The sequence below is a fragment of the Triturus cristatus genome, chromosome 2_1 (genome assembly GCF_964204655.1).
Source record: "Triturus cristatus chromosome 2_1, aTriCri1.1, whole genome shotgun sequence".
In the NCBI taxonomy this organism is placed as follows: domain Eukaryota; kingdom Metazoa; phylum Chordata; class Amphibia; order Caudata; family Salamandridae; genus Triturus; species Triturus cristatus.
The window spans coordinates 895,506,051-895,529,645 of record NC_140581.1 but is presented as its reverse complement, the minus strand read 5'-3'; the positions used below and the strand labels follow the sequence as shown (position 1 = coordinate 895,529,645).

The 23,595-nt window shown below is 49.3% G+C and overlaps 1 protein-coding gene across 1 annotated transcript in view; it reads right to left on the bottom strand.

Moving 5' to 3' along the window:
* PCSK5 (proprotein convertase subtilisin/kexin type 5) overlaps nucleotides 1-23,595 on the bottom strand; it is a 1,432,234-nt gene that overhangs the window by 575,060 nt on the left and 833,579 nt on the right. The window contains exon 11 of the mRNA XM_085633086.1: nucleotides 4,181-4,298. Coding sequence (XP_085489212.1) covers nucleotides 4,181-4,298 — 118 coding nt within the window. The remainder of the gene's footprint in view (nucleotides 1-4,180; nucleotides 4,299-23,595) is intronic.

The following is a 23,595-nucleotide window of genomic DNA, read 5'->3' as shown; positions in this document are numbered from 1 at the left end:
GACGGCCTCCACCAAACTGAGGCTTATTCAAATTTATTACCTCCACACTGCCTACCTCACACCGGCTGGCCTGCACCGTGCGGGCCTCTCCGTTGACGCAGCTTGCCCCCGTTGCGGCTTTGACCCGGCCGACTTCATCCACATGGTGTGGTCTTGTCCGGAACTAGGGGGGTACTGGAGGGGCATAGAAACCGATCTCACGGAGGTCCTGGGGTGGGAGGTGCCACATGACCCTAGACATACCCTACTGGGCATCACTGACGGTCTAGATGGCACACGCGCAGAGAAGTTATTCCTTACGACAGCATTAATGGTGGCGAAACGAGATATTGCAGCGGCCTGGAAGCAACCACAGCCGCCTAGCTTGGCCAAATGGAGCACTGGCGTGGACTGGTGTGCGGCACAGGAACGAACTCTCTACCAGGCAAGGGGTTGTAATAGGAAATACCGTAGGGTCTGGGGGAAATGGTTGGGCAATGTATTATGAGCATGCGGTTCGGGGGGGGGGGCGGGGGGAGGGTTTCGGGGGGGGCGGGGAGGTGGCGTGGTCCTAAGCTGTGCTGTTGTACGCGGGTGGTTCGACAGGCTCAATGTTGTTTCATGTTGTGTCATTCAAAACAATAAAAACTTGTTTATCAAAAGAAATGTAGCTTGGCACGAGCAGTCAGGCCTATCTCAAAGGCAATGTGTAAAGTATTTGTACATAACACACACAGTAACACAGTCAATACTCTACAAATGAACCCCACACCAGTTAAAAAATAAAGTATCTTTATCTACACCAAACAAGCCAAAATGACAAAAATTCAACATACAAAACTAAAAATATCACTTAAAAGGTTTTAGCAATTCTGTCCATAGAAAACTTTGGATGCAGTGATTTTACACAAAGACCCTTCAGATGTGTAAAAAGTTCACGAGGAAAACAGCTGCAGAGGAGTGAAGTGTCGGAAAACACAGTGATGCATCGGTTCCCAAGTCCTGGGAGACGATGCGCCAGTCCTCCTGCATGCAGGAAGTGTTGCGTCAAATCAGTACTGTTGGGAAAAGCGAGGCATTGAAATCCAAGACGGTTCTGGTCTGCAGGTGATGCATCAGAAAAACTTGGCACACAGATGAGATGCGTGGAAATCTGGACAAGCAGGAGGTCGATGCGGCAGCGGTCAACAGGCGCTGCATTGATTTCCTAAGCCATGGTCCCATGATGCGTTGTTTCTTTCAGCCACCCAGTAGAGCCTACTTTAGAGTCTGTACGGTGGTCTCTGAGTTCAGAGACACGGTGAGCTGAACTCGGGCTGTGGCTGTTTCTTCAGCCACGGGCTGGCTCTGCATCGATTTCTTCGGCTGTACGGCGGCAGTGCATGGAAATTTCGCTCACATGGCAGTACTGCTTTGGAAAAACAGGTGAATGAAGGTTGATGCTTTGATTTTTATGGTTTCAAGCAGCAAAACAACCTCCAGGGGCTCGGAACTGGATTTGGCACCAAAAGGCAGGTCAGAACTCCAAAGGAGTTCAGGGATGCTGCAGGTGACGTCTTTGATGGCCATGAGACTTCTAAACAGGAGGCAAGCCCTTAGGGAAACTTCACAAGCAGGATACACAGCAAAGTCCAGCCCTTTTCCTCTCCAAAGCAGAAGCAGCAACTGCAGGCCAACGCAAAAAAGCAACACAAAGCAAAGGGGCAGTACTCCTCCTCACAACTCTTCTCCGTGGCAGAGGTTCCTCTTGATCCAAAGAGTCCTAAAAGTCTGGGGTTTTAGGTTCAATATTTATACCTATTTTGGCCTTTGAAGAAGGCATACTTCAAAAGAAAGTCTTTGTAGTTTACAAGTTCCTGCCTCGACCTGCCTTGGCTCCAGACATTCCAAGCGGGTGGAGACAGCGTTGAGAGGAAAGGTACAGCACTATTCAGGTGTCGGTGACAACTCCTTCCACCACTCTAGCTCAGGAAAACCCATCAGCCAGGTGATGGGCTATCAGGATATGCAGGGCACACCTCAGCTCCCTTTGTGTGACTGCCTAGAGTGAACGTACAAACAGGCCCCTGTCAGTCTAAGCCAGACGTTGATTATACAGGCGGGCAGAGGCACAGGATGGTTAAACAAGAAAATACCCACTTTCTAAAAGTGGCATTTTCAATCACAATTTAAAGGCCAACTTCATTAAAAGATGTATTTTAAAATTCTGAGCTTAGGGAGCCCAAACTCCTAATCTCTATCTCTTCTCAATTGAAATGTACACTTGTAAAATGTTACAAGGCAGCTCCAGTGATAACCTATGGGAGAGACAGGCCTTGTAATAGTGAAAAAACGAAATTGGCAGTATTTTACCATCAGGGCACGTAAACCACACCAGCACGTCCTACCTTTTACCTCCACTGCATCCTGCCCATGGGGGTACCTTTGCCCTACCTAAGAGGTGACTTGCATGTATAACAAGCATTGGCATAGCAAATAAGTCTCGCTTTTGGGACCTTATAAGTATATTTACTTTTGCTATAATCGCGGCACCCGCGCTTTACGTGCCGCGATTATAGCAAAAGTAAACATACTAATAAGGTCCCAAAAGCGAGACCTATTGGCTATGCCAATGCTTGTTTACTTTTCGCGCAGGGGAGGGGGCCTGCAAGATTCTCTTGCGGGAGCGTGCGACCATATGGCGCCACCATATGGCACCGCGCACTCCCGCAAGGAAATCGCCAGACGTGCACGCGTTGCCATTGCAAGCAATGCAACACGTGCACGTTTTTGTCCCCAAAGCTGTGCCGATGGCATTAGGTCTCTCTCCTATGCAGCGCATGCGCGCTGCGTAGGTGAGACCTAAAAAGGGAAGGTTATGGCCTGACAAGTGGGTATACTTGCCAGGCCGACATGGCAGTATAACACTGCACTGCAAACACTGCATTGGCAGGCCTGAGAAGCTTACAGGGGAACTCATGTGGGTGCCACAACCAGTGCTGCAGGCCCACTAATAGCATTTGAATTACAGGCCCTGGGCGCACACAGTGCACTTTACTAGGGACTTACCAGTAAATGAAATATGGCAATCGTGGATAACCAATCAGAATCACAATTTACACAGGAGGCATTGCACTTTAGCACTATCAGCAGTGGTAAAGTACCCAGGGCACATAAACCAGTAAAAACAAAGTCCAGCACACAGTAAAAAATACAGGAGGTAGAGGCAAAAAGATAGGTGAGACCAAGCCAAGGATGCCAGGTCTAACAAATGCTAATAATTTGCAAAACGTGTTATTTTCAAGTCATGCACTTCACGAACAGCATTTCTTTTAGTGAGACGAGATACGCCGTTAGAAATGCATTGTTTCTTCTGTATATTCATCTGTCCTATGCATAACCAGCATTTCTATCGGGCAGAAATGTTTTGAGTCTCACATACATGACTTGCCGCCATGGGTAAATATTGCAACTGAGCATGTGACAGACCTTGGAGTATTGAATAGTTCATCAGTACACCCTTGAAACTGCTATTAAAATCTATGACTTTTAAGGCAACTAATGTGCGTTGTAAAAGGCGTTGCTTTGCTCCACTTTTCGCTGTTATTACAGAGTGTAGTGCTCTTAACCGTTCAAGGATCACCATTTGCTCATGCATCTCCGTTCTTAAGCCACCCTTTCACAAGGCTACAGCAGTGAAGTGGATGGACTTGGAAAGGAAGCATGCACAGATGGGACGTGTGGCGCTGTCCCCTTTAATGCAGATGTAGGCTAACTATAGTAGTAAGTGGGGGTGCATTCCAATAGCTCTGCTCTGCTCTCCACTTTAGAGGCTGTGAGGCACCAATGTGGGACTCTTTTGCCCACGGGCACATTAGAGCATGACAGACTAAGCACCCTTGACAAGGATTGAAGGGTAAGGAAAAAAAGGCAATGATATGAGGAAAAACCTGTAGTGTACCCCACAAGCTGAGATTGGTTTAACGTTGTGCCATCGTATGCAAGCCTTAGGAACTTGACTGGCTTAAGTACACACCAGTTTCTTCTGCAACTAAATCACACACATTTCCCACTGGATTTTTCAAGGCCATGAAATAAGGCATATTGAATGATGGTTAAAGTACATAATGAAAGCGAAAAAGAAAAAGAATGACACAGGAAAAGAAGGAGAGCGTATGAACTGCATGCAAAAGTTTTAGACAAGCATTTGAACATGTATTACTTGATCTGCCTGTCCGTGTTTTCCACGCATATGTGCTGTGCAGGTACCGTGGTCCACTTTTCTGCTTCAATCACCATGGCTTCAGCATCCATCAGCCCAAATCCATAGAGGTGACTCACTGTAAGAAATATAAAGAATTTCAATAGTCATTCCTGGTTTAAAGAAGAGCCACATGCAATTTCAAACAAAACAAGTGCCAGACACTTTTTTAGGCAATGCATGTGGATGTACTTTATTACATTTTCTTGTACAACAGCTTGTTTCGTTAAGGTATACATCATTACTGCGCACTTTCGTCTAACAAATACATAAAACAAGTTTGTTAGCGCTTCCATTTTCTCCACCGAATAAAGTGTACTGATAGTGTTTCCTGGTCAATGTTGTTCGACTTTACACTTCTATCACTTTTAGTGCTTGATAGTTTTATTCAAATTGAAAAAATTCAATTGTTAGGCTCTTCTACCAAAAGCTTTTTTCAACAAATGCCAGAAGCCGGACAAAGGTGCAGCCAAGTTAACGGTGTACATGTGCTTCATGCTGGCCAGTGGCAGGTTCAGTGTGGTCAACACTGAGGAATGCAGATCCAGGATCCGGAGAGCAGACAAATCCTACTGGGTCAGCAGCAGGTGGCATGACTAAGTTGTTTAGTAATTTGATTGTGGAGAGGGGAGGGGGAAGATTTTGAAGAGAAGAGAATTTGAATGTTAACAGCATAGATGTTCTAGGAGAAACCAAAGGATGAGATCATTTCACAGAGGGAGATGGTGTAAAGAGTATAGCTTGGAGCCTTGACAGACCATTAGGGGAAGCTTTCAGGCCAGGGTGTAGGTGGAGAAGGAAGTGAGCCCTGATGCAGAGAAAGACGTTCAGTGTGAAAAAGTCCTTCCCACTCAGCAAAGCGATTAGCGCCATGGTATGGGCCATTTCGTTCCTCCCAAAATCTTTTCATCACTAAAAGTCTCTTCCCTGCATACACTGTTTTTATAAACTTCATATATGCATCCGTCACTCGTGAGCCCCCCACATCATCATCTCCATTTTTAGGTCTCGCTGAGTCAGCGCGCATGTGCTGCTTGGAGAGACATTTTGTATGTGAGTTTTCAAAGTGCTGCTGGCTGGCCTAGCGCTTGTGTGCACGTGAGCGTGCACAAGCGCAGCCGCCATGCGCTAGGCCAGACAGCAGCACTCAGGAACGCCTCTAGCGCGTCCTCGCGATCACTTACTCTTTCACAGAGATCGTGATGACTTTCGTGGCTGCCCTTGGCACTGCCCTCTCAGCGCTCACAGGAGCTCGTTTGGACCGAGAGCACGCACTGAAAGTCGTTCTAAAGTGCTGAAGGCATAGCTTCAATAAAACAAACATTAATCGGTTAATTCCTTTACTACGGCGATCGCTGCGGCTCACAGCAGCTCACCATCACCCGGGATAAAACCGTGGGGATCCGCTTTTCACACGCCTGGGCTCCCCTTAATGCTCTAATACATCGGATCACGTCCGCCCCCCATCCCCTAGGTAAGTTCACCCGCTTTGAATGAATGACTCGCTCGCCGCGGTCACCGGGAGCTCCTGCCCGATGTAAGATCAGGACAAAGCTAGCATGTAGCACCGCACGCAGGAATGTGTTCGGCTTTGCGGTCCTCGGACAGACCCGTGGTGCCCAAACTGGGGAACGAATTGCATTTTTTGGACTATTGCTTTTAGCATGGGTGCTCCGGTGCGGCCTCTACACTACTACACCATTGTAAGGGTGAGCTCAGCTTTCACACATGTCACGTGTTTCCAGAGGTGGCTTTAAGGCGCGATGGAGCAACAGTAGCTTGTATTATTATGGTGCAAAACGTAGAGAGAGCATACCGCCTTTTAAAGTGCTCTGTGCTAAAAACATCTCGCTCTTATCCTATCTGTCGGGGCATTTCCCGAACAGCTGCCGATGACCAGATTGTGGCCTTTTGCTGATGTCACAGTGCTGATAGTGCGACAAATATAGGTCAAAGAACACGAAGACTCAGCCCTGAGAGGCGTGATAATCAAAGCCTATTGGATGGCATTGTCACATGCACAGTAAACATGTAACGTGTCTACCAGCACATGAACACATACTATAGAAATTCACCGGTACACAAGAGCTGTGACCAGAACACTTATAACCCTACTCATGAATGGACCGCAGCCTTTCTCATGATCACAAATAGAAAGCATCATCCTGCGGGTGCACACCTTCACTGATAGTAAGCTCTAACCACTATGTGTACACGAACTTAGGTCACAGTTCTTCATGTGACTAGCACTGCTTATATCGGGTGCAACATACATGAAGACAGACCACAGTCTTGCCAATGCACCTGAGCACACATTGTATATTGATACAGTGAACCTGGCCTCATACTTATAACACAGTGTAACCACTCCAGTGTACAGGACCACAAATCCTAATCTACAGAAACCTTTCATAGACATTTTCACGTATATTACCACCCAATACGATCCTTCATTTGTACAGAAGTGCAAATCATAAGCCATTCTCCGTGTGCATAAACAGAGCATAACCAACCACATGTGTATGGACATAGAATAAAATAGATCCATGTATAAGAACACGGCACATAACCATTACATGCATATGAGCACCGACCATAACCTTTCCCATGCGCTTGTAAAGCATTTTAGGCTTAATGTGTACATGAAAACACGACATAACCCGCCATTGTGTATGACCCTTCACCTGTTAAAAGGGCCGTCAAAAGGGGGCATAAGAGGCATTTCAATTGACCAGACCTCTTGCTTGAAAAAGGTCAGTTGGAGCGTAATGCTAAAATACATAGCCTTTTAGACCAGTATATATATATATATATATATATATATATATATATATATATATGCTTTTTCTCAATCGAAGTCTGTGAAAATCAATGATTTGACTGAAACTTGTTACTTACAGCAAAAATGTTATCCAATGAGCAGAGAGCAGGCTCCTCTCTCAGACAAAAAGCAAGACATCCTTGAGGAGAAGATATAATTCATAAATACAATACTAGGCTCATTATTCTCCTAAGCCCTGCTTCTACTTACTAGATTCAACAAGCATTGGCATAGCCAATAGGTCTTGCTTTTGGGACCTTATAAGTAATTAGTTATGCAGCACAATATCATTGGTGCAACAACATCAACTGTTGCATGGCTAAACACTTATAAGGTCTTAAAGGCGAGACCTATTGGCTATGCCAATGCTTGTTAAAATTTCTAACATGAACAGTACGCTACAGTCCCAAATGCAATAATTGCACTGTCAGAAGAACTTTGTGACACAGTTGAGGGCAATTTGTCTTCCTCTCTAGATGGTTGCATGACCAGCGGCACATTACTGAGGACACATCCGTGCCTGGTTGATGATACTCCTGCACTTCGCACCCCTAGCTCGGACACCAGAAAACCACAGCAAGGGAGGTGATCTGTGCACAGTGCAGCAAGGGTCTCCTGCTGCCCTTTCGAGGAGAGAGAGAACAATTCAAGTAACATTTCCATGCAGATGTTTGTGATAAACATGCACTCTTTGTGACTGCATAAAATCTTAAAGGTTGTTGGGAGTTCATCAGGGGAAGACTGGAGGAGAATTCCTGTTGAATAAAAATTGATTCTTTTCAGTTTAAAACATTTAGGAGGGCTACAGGCAGGGATGATTTACAGGACTCTTATGCGTCACAATGTGGATATCCTTTACAAAGCATATGATCTGTTTGTTGCAGATTGTGGTCCATACCCCCCAACTCTGCAATGGTCTGCAAGCAATCTTTTGGGTAGGGGCACGTAGCTTGCAGAGGAGGTTCAGAAAGCCTTTAGCCAATGGCCCTTTAGGAAGACTGTAGGAGAATAGGATCTGCTTCTTATAGTTACCCCCACTTTTTGCTGATGTTTCACTGTTTTTCGACTTTAGTCTGGCTGGGGCCCTACTACCCAGGACCCCAGGCTAGCTGCTTCCTCTCTAAATGGATTACCAGTACTTTAGGTGCACTCCAGATTGGATTCTGGGGTACCCTTATAAGTCCCTAGTATATGGTATACTATGTACCCAGGGCATAGGTACCCCAGAGGCCTACCAGGAGCTGCAGCATGTATTATGCCACCCCTGGGAAGCCTTCCAAAATGACATCACAGGTATGCTACTGCAGCCTGGGTAAGGTGGTGCACGCATCCCTTACTGAGATATAGGTTCACTATATCTCTCCATATCACTGCACATGTACACCTATCAGTCACCCCTATGGCAGACCTTAACAATCCTGAAGGCAGGGTGCTGGGTTTCAAGTGAGAGGGTGCCCATGTATGAGCAGAGCCTCTCTGCAGCTTTCGGAACCTTTATTCCGGGGTTGTTTGTGATGCAGCTAGTCCATATACTCTTAATTGCATTATAACCAAACTGTAGATGCTAATTTTGGAATGGCTGCATGGAAACATGTTGTGTTTGGTGTCAAACACCTTGGAATCATACCCCCACACCAGTAACTGGTGTGGGAGTATGATCCCACCCTTCTAGAGGGAGAGGCATGACAGCACCGGTATGCCCGGTACCAACTTAACAAACCCTGGCATCACAAAATGGATGCTGCTAGCCACAGACACGAGTCTGCCCTCCCGCTGCTGGACGAAACTCCGGCAGGGGAGGCCTGGACATTAGGTTTCCTGTCACAGGGAGGTGTCACCACCTCCCAGACAGGCTTTAGTGTATTGGGGCTGGGTGGGTACACTCCAAGAGTGCTTTGAAGTCTGCACTGGGGCACATTTGTGTCCCTGTGCATAGTCCAGCTCAAACCGGTTGCAGGGGCTACCAGCCCCTGCTCTGGCGCGAAACTGGACAAAGGAAATGGGTGCAGCCACCCCTCTTTCCTGACCCTCCCATAGGAGGGTCCCTAGAGTTTGTCCCACCCCTTCCTTGGGTATAAGATAGGAAACCCTGGATACAGGACTTTAGATTACACCTGGACAAAACTCTGATACAGAATCCTGGAACTTCGATGATCTACATTGAACTAGATGACGGAAGAATCTCCATTGGAGTAAAGGAGTTACTCCCCTGCAAGGCAGGCACCAAAGACACATCTGACCGGTTTGCATCTCCCAAGCTCCCGACGGACTCCGAAGAATTTTGCAACACAGGAGGTGGGTTTCCGTGGTCTTAGAGGTCCGTCAGTGCCCACAGCAAGTCTGAGGCCCGTATTCCTCGTGGCGACTGTGCAACCCAAACCCCTGGACACCGCGTCACTTTGCAGAAGCATCAGCTTTCCAGTGGCTCCTGCAACTGAGCTTTGGGTTACTTGAAGCTCTGACCCCGAGCAGCAATTGCCCCGAAGATTGCCCACCTACACTCCACGAGTGTTCCGTGAGCTGGCCCTTTGTGTTTTCTCTCGAGGCGAGGTCCCTTCGCGATCCCTGGTCCGTCGACTGATGGGTCCCTGTGAAGACAACTAACTTTAATTGGGCTTACCTGGTTGCGCCAGAAGTGCCCTGGGTGAGGTAACTTGAGTACTTTGGTGCTCCTGTGGGTGCTGGCCCTAGAACCCCCCCCACCCCCTCCCCCCCAAAGTCTAAAGGGGTTTGCTCAAAGTCCTCTCCTAAGTGTCCTTAACTTCGAAAATTCCAACCGCGACTTTCCCATAGAATAGTACGGGGCCCGCGCCTGTGTTCTCACACTGCACGCGTCTCCCGTGGGTCTTCTGTGTCACTACCTTGGGTGGTTCCTTGGGGTCCCAGCGATTCTACGAGCTCTAGGCACTGTGTCTAGTCAAGTTGTGGTTCTTATACCACTTTCTTAATATATGGTTTGGTCCGACCCTAGGGCCCATTGTATATTGTGCTATTTACTGTTTTAGAACTGTATTATTGTGTATCTTGGACTCTAATCTCATAAAGAGATTAGTAGTGAGTGTTTAGAAATAAATAGATATATTTTATATATACCTTGTGTAGTTCTCCTTTCATTTAGTAATTCAAGAGGTTATAATCTGGTAAAGCAAGCTGCTTTACACTCCTTCAAGACTTAGCCTGAAGGCTGCTCTCCAAAGTACCACTAGGATAGCTTTCAATAAAGGTGGTCTTTAAAAGTATCATCAATAAGGGTTGTTTGGACTGGTACAGGGTGCCCACTGTAACTAGTGGACAGCATATACCAGGTCAACTTCTCACAAAGACCCCCTATGTCATAGGAACTTGTTTAGGACGGTGCTTCCTCTGCAGAGATGTCACAGACTGGCACCTCTTGTGATGGGCTGTAGCAATTGGGACATACCCGCCTACCCTACTAGACATAGAACGCCAGTAGAAGAGATGAAGAAACACGATGAGGCCGCCATGAGGATCTCCTGCTGCATACCTTTACTTCCTCATTGCAGCTCTTGGCTTCTTTGGAATTTGGCAAAAACTCCCCCATGGATAAACATTCACGGGTTTTATCCCAAATTCACACTGGGGGTTCCAATGTACACAGCCAGGCAGTGTGACTGGCACTCTCCAGGACAGCTCAGCATCATGCAATGGACTTCCGTCTATACAGCCCTTAAAATACACTCCTCTCACGAGTGCTCATTGCCCAACGTAAAGACAGGAAGCTACCCTGCACTTTATGGAGTACGAATTAAAACTACCCCCCAGCCAGGGTTCAACGCGCATTTCTGCAGCACAGCCAGCTTATATGGCTGCTCTGCAGGGTTGTGGGACCACATGCACTGCAGTTCAGTGCATTGGGCATGAATAGATCATCACGGTGTCTGCTTCACATTACAAAGGGGCACACTCTTTGTAATGTAGCCCAGGATCTGAAGAGAACAAATATACAAACTCACACATTGTAACTCTGAAGAAAGAGAGCAGGGTTGCAGGAATAATTGTGCCAGAGGACTGCGGCACTAACAGAATAGTTTGCACGCTAGATTCGTCTCTCCATATGCAGTGCACGAGTTCATACAATGTCTCTATTGGCCTTCATTCGTGGCTGACATACCTCACAGGCTTCTTGTGTTGTTACTAAAAGAGGTACAATTCAAGGCCGTCTGGTGGAATGTCTGGAGCTCTACAAGGCACACTTGACGCTGCTTGGTGGTATTTGTTTTCCCATCCTAAAGTGTAAAGTCTGACAGCATCCTACTTTTTCTTCATATAAGTTAAAATGCAAATATATTCACACCTTGGCCTTACACCTGTTTAACTTTTTTTTAAAATAAGAAAGGTGCTGCCGTAGCGTGACGCACTGAGTTGCAGCCAATACTGAAAATACATTCCACATTTTGGTGATTAGCAGTGAGACAGGTCACATTCACACCTCTTCAAATCTATTCATTATTTCGAGTGTACCGCGAGACAACAAACTAATCCAGTAAAAACAAACCTTCATTCCCTGTCAGTGAGGGCAGACATGCTCTAGCTGACCTGGGAACTTCTGTGACGCAATCTGCAACTAAACCAGTGCCAGATGAAAATCATCTTGCAATAATTTTACAGAAAGAACCCGTCAAACGTGCAGAGCTCATAGGAAGGTCTGTTTTGTGCATACTGGTTGTATCCCCCAACTACGAGGAAATACTAAGCCAAACAAACTAGGAAATGTCAACAGGCAAGGGCAGAGATGTGATTGCAGATTACACCGCAGGGACATCAAATAGTATTATTTTCCCACTGCAGCGCATATCTTGATGAAAACTAGGTCAACTCTCCAGTCTATTGAGAGACCGTGAACCCAATGACCAGTAGCGGTCATTACCAAAAAGAACACGTTGTACCTCTTTCGGGGTGAAAATGTCTCTCTTACTTAGCAACACAAGCAATATGGTGCTATATGGTCAATAAAGTGATAAAATAGACCGGTCCACTTTCACACATTACCCAGAGTCAGCCATATACACATTCAGAACGGTGGACCTCACCCATTCCAAGCATAGGCAACTGGTTCAGACTGATCGTCGAGTACCATGCTACATGAGTAAACTCAGAGCTGGGAGACTTGGGAGTATTTAAGAAACATTCCAGAAAAAATGTGAAGGTCTATGAACTGCATTCAGAAATCATAAAAGTAATGGGACAAAATGATGCAACAGATGCACCAAACACTGCACCCAAAGAAAGAATAGAAAAGAGAACAGAAGCAACTTAATGTGCTTCTCAACCAGCTCAAGCCGGGGCCAAGGCTACAGCGGCAACATGTCTTGATTAAAGCAGCCACACTATTTACAGAGAATTGTAGGTACCAAAGAGAGCGGTGTGAGCGGCTCACAGGGAAGATGGCCAATGGCAAAGGCTCTTGTCAAGGAAAAGGGCATCTTTTCTGAGAAGAGATTCTTAGCGCAATGACATCCACTGTGGTAACGCTAAAGGCATGGCTGGATATCTGTATGTGTTGTCCTACTTGCTCTATATGCCAAGTGCTGAACCCTCAGGACCACTGTAAACTATGTCACAACGCCCGCAGAGGTAAAACGCGATAAGTATGTTTTTAATTCTACTTCTCTTTTCTATAGGTAAGCAAGCTTCGTTAATGACAGTCAATACAAGTACATCGCAGTTCTCTTAAGTCACAAAAAAAAGTTAATGAGAGTACTAATTGGCATATTTTATAACATCACAGGAAGCGCTGCGGTTCTAACTTTGACATGAATGACAACTGAAGAATTGATATCAGCTGAACGATAATCAAAATGAATGTAAAATTAATAGTATAACAAAAAAACTACACTAAGGTAGATGAATGGCTGACAACATCTGTGGAGCAGTAGGAAGATGTGTTCAAAGCGGTCTTTAGGATGGCTCCCCCAAAAATGTTGCATCCAGAAATGTCTGCAGCTCCCAGGAGCTTTGCACAAAGCAGGGGTTTGGAAAGAGGTATATTCAGCAGGTTCCACTCTTCCCAGCTGGTGTGGCATATGCCTTGTGTGAGACAGAGCTCACGCTAACCGCCAGATGCTGGAGTCTCACTCACAACGCGTGAGACTTGATGTCTGAAATCAGAAATATACCTTTTGTACATGTCATCTATTTCATTCCCAATAAAATAATGATTATTGAGCTTACCTAGCAACCAAGCATCTGCCTGGACCAACACATCTCGTGATAGGTCACTTTACAAATCCTCGCGTATTTCAGACCCCTGAACCAGGCAGACTGAGGAGAAGAAAGAACAGGATGCGGGTGGCAGGGAGGAGAGTGGGAGGATTAGGAGTGCAGTAAGGCAGGAGGGGGAAGTAAGAAAGAGAAGACAAGGGTTACAAGTGGAGGGGAGTGGCAAGGCTGTGGAGCGAGACTGAAGGGAAGAGAGAACGGAACTAGCATGGCAGGAAGGAGAGCAAAAACTGGCAGGGAGAGTGGAGAGAGCCTGAAGGGAGAGAGAACAGACAGACCAATGCTGGCAGGAGGAGGGAGGTGAGCTGCAGACCGAGAAGAGAAGCTGACGGTAGAGAGAACCGACCAAGGATGGCAGGAGGAGAGCAGACTGGCGGGGAGAGCAGCGAGAAGGGGGAGAGAGGCTGAGAGGTAGAGCTGACAAGGAAAAGAACATAACAAGGGTAGACTGACAGAGCGTGAGGAGATTAAAAGGAGAGGCTGAAGGAAGTGAGGGAAAAATGAAGGGTACGGGGAGGAGGGCAGAAGGGCCTGTGGTGTCGGGCCTCAGGCCCACATGACGAGGAATCAGCGACACGGACACATGGAGATATGGTGTAGTAACTGGCCACGAGCACTCGGGCCCTTTTATTGACGGGGCCACGTCACTCGTGACACCCGTGATGGATGGGTGTGGGGTGCAGTGTGTCCAGCCCTCGAGGGAGTGGCTGGGATTACAGCTTCCTGTTGAAACACTATAACGTGTCTCGCAGGACACTACATTCCTCCCCAACTTTATTGAAGGACAAAACAAAAAAGTCAAGTCCAACCTGCGGGGAAAAACACAGTTGATGAAATACCACAGGGTCCATCAGCTTCTCGAGTCAGGTGGCAGGACGACATCAGACGTTGGCTGGTGGCCTTGGCTTGCAGCAGAACCTTCTCCGCGGGCACTCGTAGTTTAACCTGAGGGACTCAGGGCACGACCGCTGGCTTGGAGACGTCCGCTGCCTACCGTCCGTTCGCTGACAATGACGGGTCTTGCATGGCTTCCTCTTGGCTGACGTCGGTGATGGTCTGTGGTGAGATCTACTAGTTCTTTTGATGGGCTGCGTCATGACCATGGACGGGGTCTAATGTGAGAGTTCACGGAGGTGTTGCTGGACCGACTGTCCCTGTGGAACGCTTGGCTGTGATCGGTACCCTGTCGGTGGGGCAATGTCTCTTCTCGCTCTCCCGCCGGGGGAGGCCCGTCGTCGGGGTTGCTGCGGGACTATAGGAAGGCTGCGCTGGAGCCGCTGCTTGTGTGCCGTCTGGGGCAGCTGCAGGACCGCCGAGGAGCCGTTGCTTGGTCGCACGCACAACCCTCACGGGTGGATGAGTCTTGGCCAGGACTTGCACTCGCTGCCGCGGTTCCGGTGTGGGCCAGGTTCACAGGAGGTATTGGGTTCTATTTAGTCGGCTTGTGTGGCAACGGTTAAGGACTCCCGTCCATCGGTACTCAGGGAGTGGTGCTTGACGCATGTGCCGATGGCTGGCGTGGGTGACGGTTGCCAGCCATGTGATGATTCGGAATGACAGGTGTTGGTGATTTGCTGGGAGAGTTCGGATGTTAGGATGGACCTGGGCAGCCACATGCTTCCGCCTTGCTGACGTTGAGTGTCCATGGCGGCTTAACACGTAGAGTGTGTTGATCCTCTCTTGCCTGGCTTGGGGGCCACTGCCGACTCCATCTTGAGGCGGTGTGAGGACGGACACTCAGGGCAGATCTTCACCCATGGCATCTGCGGACAGGAGCAGGGATGCCCCTCGACTTGGACAGCCGACGCTTGGGAGTGGCCGTTCCCCTGAAGACGTGTTGTGGAGAGCCGCGGTTTGCGACCGCTGCGGCTTATGTTCGGTTCTCCTATGAGGCTGTGTCCAGGGACGGTGGTCCGCCTTGGTGGCTGTCAGATGTGTCAGGGTGAACTCTTGGCTTGCTGTGAGTCCCCGGTCGTCTCCTTTTTCCGGTCTCTTCAGTCTACCTGTGTCTTCCGGGTGTTCAGGGTGACAGGGCTGTCACTCTTCTTTCTTCGAGGGCGTTGTGCTTGGACCTCGAGGCGGCGCTGTCATGGCGCCGGCTTCTGCCTTCGCTCCGGCGCGCTCCTTGCTTGCTGGGCGACGTGACGTCCAGTCGCGTGTCGCTGGCGTTGGAGCGCCTGTTGCTGTGGCGGCCGCCACGTGGAGTGTGCGACTCCTTCCTTGCCTGTCGTGGGTCCCCGCCGACTCCATCTTGAGGCTGTGTTGAGGAGGACACTGTGTCACGGACACTGTGACGCTTTCGGGCCGCTGCGGGTGCGACTCCTCTTTTGCCTGTTGTGGGTCACCGCCGACGCCATCTTGAGGCAGTGTTGAGGAGGACCCTGTGTTGCTTTTCTGCCCTCTGCGGGGCTTCGCTGGTGCAGTGGGGACATGGTCGCTCTCTGTGCTGCATTCAGCTGTGTTTCGTTGCGGAGATGCTTCTATCTCCCGGGCGCCTGCCCGTGTTGTCTGATTCCCTGGTGTGGTCTTCTGCGCGCTTCAGAACACGTGCGTTCCGTCTTCGCCTTGGGCGCTCTCTTCTGGCACTGGCGTGCCTGTTCACCAGAAGGGGCGGGTGATGCGACCTCTTCACTGGCGTTGGATTTGGGCAGCCATGTGTGTGGTGCACGCTGTGCACCTGTCTTTCTTGTGCTGTTTCTGGGGGCAGCTCCTGTGAGACGTTGCTGTCTTGGCTGGCTGTCCACTCTTGCTAGTGGGGTTGTCTTTGGTGTTGCGGCTTGAGTTCAGTCAGCGCTTACTTGGGCTGGAGAAGCTTCGGGCTTCTTGGGGGCCCTTGGTGATGTGCAACCATCTCTTCGCTTTGAAAGTCTTGGTGGCTTAGTGGGCCACGTGGTGCACCCATCATCCGTCGGAGCTATGCTAGTTCTGCTACTCGTGCGTGTCACAGCAATGTTGGGTCCACTGTAGTGCTGATGCTGTAGTGGGTGTTGTGGCCTGGCTTGGGCGGCCAGTCTGTGTCTTGGACCTCTTGGGGTTTTCGTTTGGGCAGGGAGGCATTCGCTCTGCCAGCGTTGTGTGTGCTGTGGTGAGGTACTGTTTCGTGCAACCCACTTAGAAGCACTGTGGTATATGTCCAGGTGCTGTGTCAGCTTGCGGCCACTGCAGAGTCAGGCTGGGGCGATAATGCAGGCATGTGTGGCCGTGCGCCGTGTTGGTGGGACCCTGTCTTCACAGGATGTTCTCTCCTGCCTGGCTCTTCCCTGCAGTGATTCGTACTGCCACTTGGACGCCAGCTTTCCTCTTCTCCAGGGTTGTGTCTACCTGCGGCCACGGTGTGGGAGCTGGGAATACTGAGTGAGCCACTTGGAGTTAGGGTGAGGTGATCTGCATCCGCTACTTGTGTGGGTGTCTGAAGCATTTCTCACCGCTCAGCCTTGTTCTTGTGCCTGGGGTCCACTGGCTTCAGCAGTTCTGTGGGTGCACTGGTTTGGGCCTGTCTGCCACGATGAATTTCACGTTCTGCTGATTTGCACTGCAGGCCGTTTCTTCCTTATGCTCTGGGTTGTGGTGGCTGCAGTACTGCAGGTGGCCACCGGGTGTCAGTGCAGCACTCCGTGATTCGTTCAACTACGACCTGTGCTGCTCCTACGTGCCTGCGACGCGGTGAGGCTACCTTGTGGGCTGTAGTTCATCTGTGGAGGTAGGTGGGACCGTTTTGCCACAGGGAGAGGCAGGGTTTGCTGGACAGGGTGCCGGGTGGTAGACCGGGCGGTGCTGTAGGCTCTTCCTCGTGGGCCGTTTCTCCTTCACCAGGCCTTTGGAGCTTTTGCGGCGCTGCGGGGCCAGGGAAGGTCGGTGTGGGGGCGCAGACGTGTCCCACGCGGCCGTTGCAGCCTCTCTCTTGCTGAAGGCTTGGCTGATGGCCCCCTCCTTGCCCTTTTGTGGGGTGCGGCAGACCAGGCAAACTGTGACGCGCGGACTCACCTGCTTCCCTGAGCAGGTATGCGGGTCAGTTGTGGAGGAGCAGGCATGCGGTAGCCGTGCTGCTCCGCTCGGGTTGATCGGCAGGGTATCTTTGCTGTCGCGTGTGTTTCTGCAAATTTCAGCCTGCAGAGTGGGCATGCGGTCGCTAGGTGGCGCTGCCTTCCAGTGCTCCTCTTCTTCGGCTGCTGCGGCCTCCTTGGCGCTCGCGGGCTGGGCTGTGTGGCGTGTGGCGATCAGCTGGTGCAGGGCCTCCCACAACGTGAATAGCTCTTCTCACCGTGGCACTTCCAGGCTGGGCAGCCGTCGGAGTGCGCGAGCCATCCGGTGCCTCAGGCAGTACGGTGAGAGGGAGCGGGGCCAGGGCTGGAACCTCTCTGTCACTCTTCCCCCCTTCAGGGCCGCAGGGCCGGTCGCGGAGGCCGCCGCTCGAGCGCAGCGGCGGGCGTTTATCAGGCAGTGCAGAGGGGGGGTGTAGGCGCATAGGCGCTTTCCTCGGGTTGTTGTTGGGGGCAGTCGCGTCCCTGCACACTGTGCGCTCAGTGCCTGCGCGGTGGGTGAGACGGCCTGTGGACACGTCTGGGCATGGACGGGCTACTCAGGAATCTGGGCCCCACGCACCTCTGGCACAGCGGCAATTCTTTCCTTTGCTGGCCGCCTTCTGGATCACTGACCTTTCTGTTGCCGGGCTGGCCGGCGGCAGGGCTGCAGCAGCGGTCGTGCGCGGGCGTCTGCCAGGACTTCCCCCGTGACGTCGGTCCATGTATTAGGTGTCCACCTGGCTCATCAGTGCAGTCGCGGCTGTGGTGCTAGCAGTGGGCACGAGTGGGCCCCACCGGCCGGCCACCTTGAGTCATCAGACGGGGAGAGGTCAATCGAAAAGCAGTCATCACCGCAGTCCCGGATGGCTGTGAAAGGCCCGCAGGGGGTAAGCTTGCCGGGCTCAATTTCCTCTTCCACGAGGAATCGCGGGGCAGCAGGCACGCGGGGTGAGCTACCCGCCTCGTCGCCAATGTGGTGTCGGGCCTCAGGCCCACATGACGAGGAATCAGCGACACGGACACATGGAGATATGGTGTAGTAACTGGCCACGAGCACGTGCACTCGGGCCCTTTTATTGACGGGGCCACGTCACTCGTGACACCCGTGATGGATGGGTGTGGGGTGCAGTGTGTCCAGCCCTCGAGGGAGTGGCTGGGATTACAGCTTCCTGTTGAAACACTATAACGTGTCTCGCAGGACACTACAGGGCCAGCAGGGACAGCGTTTAAACTCAGGAGAGAGAACAGAAGCAGGGTGGCAGTGGGAGAGCGTAGAGCAGCTGGGAGAGCAGCATTAAGAGACAACAGTAGGAGGCTGGTGGAGAGCAGAACGGAGATCAGCAGGGGAGCGGGGAGAGGAGGGGAGAGTGAAGAGAATGAGGGTGGCAAGGGTAGAGACCGGCAGGGCGAGCAGCAAGACTGAGGAGAAAGAACAGATAGGGGTGACAGATGAGAGCAGAGAGACTTCCGAGGAGAGAGGCGAGACTGAGGGGGCAGGGAGATCATACAGAGGCTGATCCGAGGGAAACATGGAAAGACTCGAGGGGAAAACAGGCAGACTGCGGTAAAAAGGCAGGCAACGGATAAGAACGGGCAGACTCAGGGGAAAGTGGAATGACTAGCAGGTAAAACAGGCAACTTTGCGGTCAGCAAACATACAGGAAAATTGACAGCATTAAGGCGAAAGTGGGCAGGCAAGTGGAGAACAAGACTAGAGGAAAGAGGGCAGACTTGAAGGGAAAGAGGGAAGACTTGAGGGAAAGAGGGCAGACTTGAGGGGAAAGTGGGCAGACTGGGCGGAGAAGGCAAGTGGATGATTTGTGAATGAGAATGGGCAATATAGGGAAGAGTGCAAAATGAGAGGAAAACGGTCAGTTTGAGGGAAAGGGGGCAGACTGGAAGAAAGTGAACTGGGGAAAGCAGGCAGACTCGAGAGGAAATTGGATGGGTTAGGAGAAAGCAGGCAGACTCAGAAGAATGAGCAGACTAGGTGAAAACAGGCAGGAGGAGTGGAATGTCTTCTTTGATCAGAGGGTTACTAGAGGAGGTTGGTGGGTGGGTTTAGAATCTCATACAGTAAGGTGTTTGGAGAGATGGTTGCTTGAGAGGCTTGAAGTGTACCCTGGCTGAGTCTTGGCAAAGGGAAGAAAACGAATCTTGAGGTTGATCACTACGGATTCTCTTTTTATGGCCTCCCTCAAAATGAAAATCAGGATTAGAAAAAAGGGGCAGGTTTATAAGCAGTGCAGACTAACCATTTAAACAAAGTAGCAAATTCTGCTATGCAGGCATAGCGCTCCTTGCGTTAGACTGTTCCCCTGCTGGTTCAGGATCTCTTTATTGCAGTTTTCCATTGCAGAAAAAGTGATTCCAACGCAGAGCGGAGCGGAGCATGACATCTATGCTGCAGCGCCTGCCTCACAGTCGGCTTGTAAACAAACTCTGCCCCCCACAGGTACCTCCACGCAGCTCAATGACAGTGTACAGGGCTGTGAGAGAGACACAGATGTCCTAGCGTGTCCCTGCCTAGGGCTCATAATATACAGTTGGAGGCTGGGAGTGGGTGAAAGAGAACAAAGAAGATGAATTACAACGGGAAAGGAAATAAAGAGGAGCACCAGCCAGAGGAGGAAGGCCAGATACTATGGGAAGCAAAGGAGGAACATTAAGACCATGACGAGGACCAGGATGGCCGGGAGCCGGACCACCAGGAGGAACAGCCCCCCAGCAAATGTATGAGGATGAGGGAGAGAGGCGCAAGGACCACCAAGTGGCATAGTAAGGAGAACTAGGACGAAGAGAATGAAGATAAGGAGGAGGAATAGCAGGTGGAATAGCACAAATAAGACCACCATAAGGAAGAGCGCATGGACCACTAGGATTAGGAGGAACAAGGCATCTAGCAAGATCAGGACAAGGAATGCAAGGGTGCGGTGGGATAAGCACCAGGCCAATAAGTACAAAACAAGGATGATTACAAAGACCAGGACCAGGAGGTAGAGGACCAAGCTACTGAAGGGGAGGACCAGGAAGAGCACAAGGATATACATGAGACAGAGGAGGACCAGGAAGATGGGAACCAGGACTCACAAGAGGGCCAGGAAGACCAGAACTACTATAAGGATTCAGGCAGATCCACAGGACCATAAGATGGAAGACTACCAGGATTGGGACTAGTCATGAGAAGAAGAACGAGCACCGCCAGGACAAAAGTGCAGGACCGCCAGGAAGACCAAAACAAGGCTACTACCAGGAAGATCCAGAAGGAGAAGGTGGATCAGGTGTAGGAGGGGTAGGAGCAGAATAGCCACCAGAAGGGACAAGGCAACCAGGATGACAACGAAGATGGAGGAGGAGGGCCACTATCAGCAGGAGAGCCACGAGACAGACAAGGACCGAGTGGACTAAGAACATGGAGGTTGAGAATAAGTTAAAACAGGAATGGGAGTTGAGTAGAGATGGTTCTGGGTCACCTGAGTGTGAACAGTTTCTGACATCCTTAGTGTCTCGAACGGCTGATGGAATGAGGCTCAGGTATAGCTACTAAGCAGCTCCATGTTCTGTTTAAAGCCTTCAGCAACTCGTCGTTAAGTCGACCACACAATATATTCTGAGACTTTTAGTTTTGCTTTTTTACATTGGAATTATGAGCTCAAAATCAAAGCTTGCACGGTGCTGTTGGATAAAATGCTAAAACTGGCTGATCGTGACATGCATGACACAGAGCCACCTGGCAGCAACGGGGCTAGTACTTGGACTGCTAGGGCAGCAGGTGAGTTGAGAGGCACAATATGAGTTGTATGATACTGGTTATGTGGTAAAAGAGCAGGGAGAGGGAGGGTCGTAAGCCTTTGAAACTTGGCACAGGTGGCTAGTGGACGAAGCACCATGGGTGAAGATGCTTTTGTTCTCTTAGGGCTGAAATTGGCAGGAGTAGTCAAGGGCTAACCAATAGGGTCTAAAGGGCCTATGTACCAGCTGACAGTTGTCTCAGGCCAAGAAGAGAATATTCTGAGTGGACGAGGAATTCCTGAAAGCACTATTAAGGAAGGGAGAGACTAAGAGCATATTAAGGTCCAGCATACAAGCTCCCAAATTGCCAAAATGTCAATCAAAAAGGGATATGCCCCCCCCTTCGCTCCCGTACACGTAGGTATGCGGGCCCCCTCTACATGAGTTACTGCTGCTGCAAACCCCACCACCTTCTACGTAGCCCTATTTGGGCTTCACCCTTCCCTTCCAGGTGGCTAACCGCAATCCTCCTCTGCATTTTGTATTGTATCAAATGGCACAGCTTATTCCTTATAGTATCATACAGCACCCATGTTGTGTATTTTTGTTTCAATAAATAAAAACAATAAACTTGGTGAAGGAGTAAAAAATAAAAAACTGAGGGGATATGCAGTTCCTATATGAGAAGATTATATAGCAAACAAGGTATTGGTTGGTGAAAGACAGATACCAGATCAGGGGGAATCAGATTGCTCAGGAACACTGGCCCTCACACACCTGGATGGGTGTCACACCTCATCATAGGGTAGCTCCTCGTCGGGCCGGCGCTGTAATGCCCGATGGGCCCCTCGAGGGGGCTCTTTGCTGGAGATCTTTTGATTTTTATGCTGTGTGTGAATAGGTGTAGATTGCTATATTTTAAATTAAGATTAACTAAGGAGTAGCTAAGGGAATTTTAATGTGTTGGTCCCAGTTTGATATAGTTAAAAACAGTGAGTGACTGGATAGTAATATAATTGTCTTATCCAGCTTGTATGGCAAGGCCAACATGTTTCTAGCCACATTACAGTTGTTGATCTAGGCAATTCTAATCTACTAAGTAGAAGGTTAGTCTGGGTTTTAATGTACGAAAATAACAGATGTGGTGCCAAACTCGACATTCCTTTCCTCTCCCAAGGGAAAGTTATCCCTTACTAAATGTAATAAGTTAACTGAACGTTATCCTATGGGAGATGTAGGCCTTGCAGTAGTGAAAAACAAATGTAAGAGTTTTTCACTATCAGAAAACATGAAAGTTAAAAGTATTTGTCCAACTTTTTTAACACACTGCAGTCTGCCCTGTGGGCAGTTTATGGCCTACCTAGGGGTGACATATGTATTAACAGGGAAGGTGTAGGCCTGGCAAAAAGTTAGTTTAGCCAGGCCAAAATGGCACTTTAAAACTGCACATACAATCTGCAATGGCAGACCCGAGACACTGTTAAAATGCTACGCAAGTGGTTCTCAGGCCCACTTGTAGCATTTTATTTTCAGGCCATGGGTAAATGTAGTGCCATTTTACTAGGGACTTAAAAGTAAATTAAATGTGCCAATTGGGTGTAAGCCCATGTTACCATGTTTATTGGAGAAAAACATGCTTTAGCACAGTTTAGCGGTGGTAAACTGCACAGGGTCCCACGGACAACAAAAACGAGATCAGCAAAACGGGAGGATTAAGTTAAAAGGTTTAGGGGAAGGGGGCCACCATAAGGCTGACAGGACTAACAACCTTTATAACATGGTTTCTTTTAACACCTACTATAGACTTGCATGTGCAAAATGCTTTGCAAGCAGAGAGAGCCAGAGAGCTTGCACAGTGTCATAATCTAGACTCACATTAACTATGTACTTGATCCTAATCTTCTCTCCAAAATGGTTCCAACCTTTTAACCGCTATCGAATTTCAAATACCTGCACTGAAACATGGATACTTTTTCTTAATGATTCTACAGCCTTCAATCAGTTGAATTTTGTCTTTTAATGTATTTGAGATTTCAGTTATAATAACCATTTATTGTATTTGTTCATAATGAATTTGTAAAGCACAAGCTGTTATCCCCAGAAGGGTGTCCCGGAGATAAAATTATGAAAACCACTTTCACGAACAGCCATGTATATGGTCCCCAACAGAAGTGGCATGGTTGGTCCTAGATTCAAGCGATCAGGAGAGTGAATTCAACTCTCAGCCTCCCCAAAAGAGGCAGTGAAATCCGAGGAGAGTCCAGAACACATACATCTTTAGGTCTTAATGCACGATGTGAAACATACTGCATCACTTTCGATTGCAATAGCAAAGGGCCTTGCTATGGAATGCTCTGCGGGCAATGCACATAGGTTTAAACACTGATCGTTCTTTTCAGGACCGGCTTTTGGCATGGGAGAGCTGGGCACAGGCCCAGGGCGCCAATCTTCTGCGAGGCGCACAGAGCTGCATTAAGGTTATGCAAACAGCAGCGCCCTTCCCATCTTGCTCCAGCCTTGTACATTTCTCCTGGGTTCTCCGTCAGATGTGCTAGTTTTAA